Genomic DNA, 6,000 nt, shown 5'->3' on the forward strand with positions numbered 1-6,000 from the left:
GTGTAAAAGCAAGGCCCTACTGGGGCCTTAGTGGGGGGAGCCCAGAATTCAAGCCATCCTGAGTTACTGGGATGGCAAGAAGAGCCATCTGCAGGGATGAAACCCACCCACAAAAGACATTTAAAACTGGATCATGGGGAAGCTCAAGGCTGGGGCCGAAGCTCATTGATAGAGCACTCGCTTATGGTGTGTGAGGCCCTGGGTGCCATCCCAGCATTGGAGTAGAAGTGGGGGGGAATAATGCACTCAAAATTATAGCGAATTATAGCGGCATGTTTGGGAAGAGTCATGGCTACTTACCCAACAAACACACCTCCGCTCACTTCCTACTACCAAGACCATACCCATTTTGCAAAGGAGGAAAGCAAGGCTCTGCTAGACAAGAGGGAGGGCTTACCCCTCGCCAATCAGCAAAAAGAGAGCGAGGCAGACACTTTCCCCCTGAACTCCACTGTTGCTCATGTCAGTCTGTGAGTCCGTCTGGCCTAGGCTGGGGTGGGAGCAGAGGTAAAGGGTCTTCCCTCCGCTGCCCTTAGAGATAGAGGAAGTGCCAGTAAAGGCAGCTGTGCACAGTTAATCGAAGATAATCTCATCTGCATCGAAAGAACATAGGGAATTCCAGGGCTTTCTGCCTGAAAGATGGCTATCTTGAACCGGGCTGGGGTCAGGTGTCAACCCAGGAGTCCTCCTGAAGTCTTCTCCTGGAGCCTTCAGCCCTTTCCCTACTTACCTTCTCTCTCCCTTCCCTCCCCTCCCCCTCACATGGATCCACACCAGCCGGGATGGTACCCAGCACAGACTCAGGCAGGACCACTGGGTCCCCAGCCCAGGACCTGCCGCGTCAGTCAGGTTATGCTTCTTCAACTGGACCTACCCAGAACCAAGAACCAAAATCGATGTATGACTCTCTTGTTCTTGTTCCGTGTGTTGGGGGGTGTGTGTGTGTGTGTGTGTGTGTGTGTGTGTGTGTGTGTGTAGGTGCACTCAACCCTTCTGAATGCAGATGGAGGACAGAGGTCAGTGTTGAGTACCTTCTATGGCTCTCCACCTTATTTTGCTTTTAAAACCTTGGTTGTTTTTGGTTTTTTTTAATTTTTTAATTACGTACAGGGAGTATGGAGAGTTGTGTGTGTGAATGCAGAGCTCATAGAAACCAAGAAGTTTGGCTCACATTGAGCTAGAATTACAGGCAGTTGTGGGTGCCGGGAATTGAACTCTGGTCTTTAGGGAAGAGCAGTGCTCATTCTCCAGCCCTCTGCCTTACTGTTTGATCCAGGTGTCTCTCAATGAACCCAGAGCTCACCATTTCGGCTAGACTGACTGGCCAGTGAGCTCCCAGGATCCCTCTCTGTCTGCCTGTGCGGTATTGGAGTTATGGCCATGAGCCACAGCATCCGGCTCTGCCGTGGGTGGGGACTGTGGACCTGAATTCAGGTCCTCATGCTTGCACTGAGCCAGCTCTCCAGCCTCCTGATTCACACTTTCAGAGCTCAGCCCAGATCTTTGGGAATCCTTCCTTTAGGATGTATCTCTTGAATCCCTGCTCAGAATTCCCCTAGAGGAAAGAGTAGAGGCTGCCACACTTCATGAGGAAGAAGCAAAAGTAGGCCTGCCTCTGGCTGCTAGCACTCTCTGCTTTACCTGATGAGGTTACTGTACTTCCACAAAGATCTGCAGACCTATTATGCACCCACACTGGGAGAGATGGCTGTTGGCCTGCCTGGAGGGAGCTGGTTTCCACCAGGAGACAAGCCAGAGGCAAATGGATCCCCCTACCCCAAATAAGGCCTTAGATGAAGGAGAAGTGCCCAGCCTGCCTCCATCCCTGACCAAAACTGCTCTGTATCACAGAAAGGCTTGTAAAAATAGCTCAGTCGAGCACCACTGGGCCAGTGCCTAACAGACTTTCACTGGCCCCATTCTTCCCAAGTTGATGGCCAGCCCCACAGAGATGGGGCTGGAGAAAAGGATCCTGGCCCCTGGGGGTCTCTCAAATGCTATATGGGCCAGGGTAGGGAAATGAAGCACAGGGGGGCTCTTGGCATAAGCCTGAGGTCTCTCCTGGACACAGCTGCACACCAAGCTGCAGTCCCCAGGACTGCCTAGAGACTGTGGCAACCTAGGTAATGCTACCTCGCACCTGTCAAGTCTCGCTTTCCTCTCTGTGAACAGCTGTAGTGCCCAGAACACGCTGAGTTGTTGGCGTACAGTTGTGCTAAGGACGCAGCTGATGGCGCATGACACAGTCGGTAAACAGGACCTTGACTTTACACGGTTCATTGGTGGCTGCGGTCTTACCATCGTGGGGACAGCCTGGCACACCACACATGCCATCATTCCTGGAGAAGTCCGTAGAGCCTCTGCCCCCCCCCCCAGACCCTGGGGTCCTGGAGGAGGGGGAAGTCCCCCCAACAGCCTACCTGCTAATGACTGTGGGCCACACCTTGGAGGGTCCCGTCAACCTCAGATACAGCAACAAGCTAGAAAAGGCTACCCAGCCAATCTGGAAAGAAGAAGTGGATGGCCTGGGCTGGGAAGGGCACCTCTCCACGAGCAGTTCCTGGATGTGACCTCCCTGATGCCCAATTCCTCAGGACAGGGGCCAGGAGAGTCCAGTCGGAAAAGCCCCCTTTGTTCTATAGTCTATGGAGAGTGAGGAGGATGGAGCTAAGGCGCTGGGTTGGCCAAGACCTGCAAACGTGCTCAGAAGATGGATATGGGGGGGGGGGGGGGGGGGGGGGGCAGGGGAGAGCAGAGGCCATTCACTGCACCAGAGCCTCCATCTACACCCCGCGGCTTGTCTTTCTGGGTGGTGCAGAGAGGGCTCAGTCAAAGCTGCCCGGGACCCACTTCCAGAGCCAGCCCTGGAGAGGTTGCTCAGGAGGGGACACCTGGTGTGGAGACACGGAAGATGCAGGGACAGGGCCGTGAAGTTGGGCAAGTGGAGAGCCACACCTGGGACTAGAGGGCCGAGGAGAGGGACAGATAGGCTCAAGCTGCGTAAACCCATTTTCCGGTGCGGCGAGGAGATAGGAGCTAAGAAGAGATGAGAACGAGGATACAACCTAACAGTGCACGACAAGGGCACCCAGAGCCCTTGGTCCCTTGCTGTCACCGCCTGGGCAGTCTCCCAGACCCGCCACCCCTCTCCCTCCCAACACACAGTCACACTTGCCAGGGAGGGGGCGACAGGACAACCTCGCAGCCGCAGGAGCCGCAGCAGCAGCAGCATCGTTAGGCATGAATCACGCACCCGCCCACCCCGCTCCAAGCAGGAGAGCCACACTACGCCCGGGCGCCCCCTCCTGGGACCACCGACCCCCGCCCCGGCACAGCAGAAGCCCTTCGGACCAGAGGGGGACAGTGGGTGGGCTGGGGGTGCCCTGAGGCCCTGGGGTGGTCCCGGGCGCACGCTGACAGGCGACATCCTGCCAGGGCCGGGGGCGGGGGCGCGGGTAGAACAATGGGCCAGGTGCGGGGCAGGGGCGCGGCCGGGAAGGGCGGAGGGAAGGTCGCGGCGGGATGGGGAGCCGGGGAGCCGGGGAGCCGGGGAGCCGGGGAGCCGGGATCGGGGCGCACTCACAGTAGGTTTTTCTGGTCAGCTCCTCCACAACTTCAGGCTTCAACTTGCTGTTGGATTTCCCCATGCTCGGCGGCCGCGGCCCCCGCTCCCCGGGCCGGACCCGCTCGGGGCGCCCAGCGGGAGCGGCTGGGTCGGGCCGGGGCGCGCGGAGGCCCGCAGGCCGGGCTGGGCCGGGCCGGGGCCGCGCCTTTGTCTGGCCGTGCCCGCGCGTCCCGTGCGCGGGGCTCCGGCACGCCTCGCGACCGCGGCTGGCGGCTCAAGGGGCCTCGGCGACCTGGCGGCGAGGGCCAGGCCTTTGGAGGTGCAGGCGGCCACGGCGTGGAGTTGCGCGGGGCTGGGCGCCGCAGCCGCCGGCGCTCGGTAGCCGCGGTCGTCCCTGGTTACTGGGCTGCGTAGCACATGCTCGCTACCGCTGCGCCGCCGCCGCCCCTACGCTCCCCGCCTCCCGCCCGCACCGGCGCGCCAGGGGTGGACTCGGAGCCGCCACTCAGCGCCCGGCGCCACCTCCCGCCCAGCACCAACAGGCGCGCGCCCCGCGTTGGGGCGCACCCCCCCTTCTCCTGCTAGCTCTCCGGGGACGCCCGGGAGGTCGCCACACCACCCCCTCCGCGGATCCTTCCCAGTCTCCGCAGCGGCGTGGGCAGGGAGGGCCCAGAAAATCGGACGTGAATGAGGCCAAGTCCCTGCCAGGCGTAGTTCATTCATTCCACTTGGATGTGTTGGGCTCTGGGGACGCGACGGCCAACAGGACAGGCGCGGTCCCAGGCCTCTCTGAGAGCGTTCTGATGTGCTGGCTGGCACGGGTTGCAGTGGGAGCACTTATGCGTGGCCTTGGGGAAAGTGACTTCTACCACCAGGTTGAAAGGGGAATAGAGTATTAACCTGAAAGGAATCTGCCCTGGGAGGAGAGCAGCCTCGGCACCTCGAGCTTCAGGCAAGGCTGGGAACGATCTGCGGCCAGGCAGGAGGGCCGGGCTTCTGCAGACCAGCTGGGAAAGCCCGCTTTCCCCCAAGGACCTGGCCTCTGCTCCCGGGGCCCAGGAGGACTGACAGTTTAGGCCCTCTCTGTTGTCCCGCTTGCTTGGAGAGGCCAGTGGGAGCAGAGCCTGCTGGTGGGGCTCCACAGCTGCACGCTTAGAGGCTGGCAACTGAGGAAAGTCTCCAGGAAGAGCCTCACATGGCCTGCCCTTCCCCATTCCTAAAATGTCTTCTGTCTTTCTGCCCAACTTTGTGTCTCCTGAACAGCTTGGGGAAACTTGGGATTTGCTTCTACCAAAGGATGAGGGGGTGGGCAGAAATATGCCCTGCTCCCAGAAGGCTCTGAGAGCCAGTGGCAACCTCTGTGAGCCAGTCTTGGTGGCAGAGGCCTGGGAGTTCAACTACACGAGGAGCCAAGGCAGCTGAAACCCTGATTCACAACTGACTTAGACCACATGAGGAGGGAGCGCTCTCAGGAAAGGGGCAGAAAATGGGGGAAGGAATGACACGTGCCAGGAGCCAGAGACCTGGAAAGACCATGGCAGGATGAAGCCAACCCCTGCTGAGCCATCAGGGATGCAAACACACAGAGAGTGTGTTCTTTTTCTCCCCCTCAAGGGGGTCCAGAAGGCTGAAAAACCCTGGCCAGGGCAATGGTACCTTTCAACCCTACCTCTCCAATATGTCTCGGGCTGTATGTCCCAGCCTTCAGACAGCCCCTGCTTCTTCCCTGACCTGAGGCCAGGCTAGACCCAGGCCCTAGCTTTCTGGTATGAAGGGCCCATTCAATACAGGAAGTGAGTAGGCATGGGCCCTGAAAGCTGGCACTGTGCTGCAGCTGAAGGAATCTGTGCTGCAGGTCAGAGCCGGGTATTTCCAGCTTTGAGGATCTGTTCAAAGTGGACACCAAGAAAAGGCCATAGAAAAGAGTCTCAGAGCTGGCCCACCTCACCTAAACATCCTACCCAGACAGAAATCGTGGACCAGGGTTCAGACAGGGTTAACTGTTGCAGCCTTGAGCCAGGCCTGCCTGTCATCCCTCCATCAGTAAGTGGGGGCAGCAGGATCAGAAGCTCAAGACCAGCCTTAGCCACACAGTGAGTTCAAGGACAGTCTGCATTATATGAGATTATTTTTGTGTGTGTGTATGAGTGTTCTGACTGCACGTACACCTGCATGCCAGATCTCACTATAGATGGTTGTGAGCCACCATGTGGTTGCTGGGAATTGAACTCAGGACCTCTTAAAGAGCAGCCAGCACTCTTAACCTTTGAGCCATCTCTCCAGCCTGATTTTTCTTAAGCCCTACAGAAACCCAGGTGTCATCCCATGTGTTGGGTGCTACACTGAAGCTTGGAAACACTGCAAGCGACCAACCTGAGAAATGGGTGTGTTTCAGCCATGGCAACCGAAAAACCACATGGTCACATGCACCATGC

At 58.5% G+C, this 6,000-nt stretch overlaps 1 protein-coding gene across 1 annotated transcript in view; it reads right to left on the reverse strand.

Moving 5' to 3' along the window:
- The window catches only part of Ncs1 (neuronal calcium sensor 1), a 48,600-nt gene extending 44,895 nt beyond the window's left edge, over positions 1 to 3,705 (reverse strand). The window contains exon 1 of the mRNA XM_055600662.1: positions 3,584 to 3,705. Coding sequence (XP_055456637.1) covers positions 3,584 to 3,647 — 64 coding nt within the window. The 5' untranslated portion in view covers positions 3,648 to 3,705. The remainder of the gene's footprint in view (positions 1 to 3,583) is intronic.
- Between the last annotated feature and the right edge of the window lie 2,295 nt (positions 3,706 to 6,000).

This window comes from Psammomys obesus, unplaced genomic scaffold (genome assembly GCF_907164565.1).
Source record: "Psammomys obesus unplaced genomic scaffold, mPsaObe1.curated_primary_1811, whole genome shotgun sequence".
Lineage (NCBI taxonomy): Eukaryota > Metazoa > Chordata > Mammalia > Rodentia > Muridae > Psammomys > Psammomys obesus.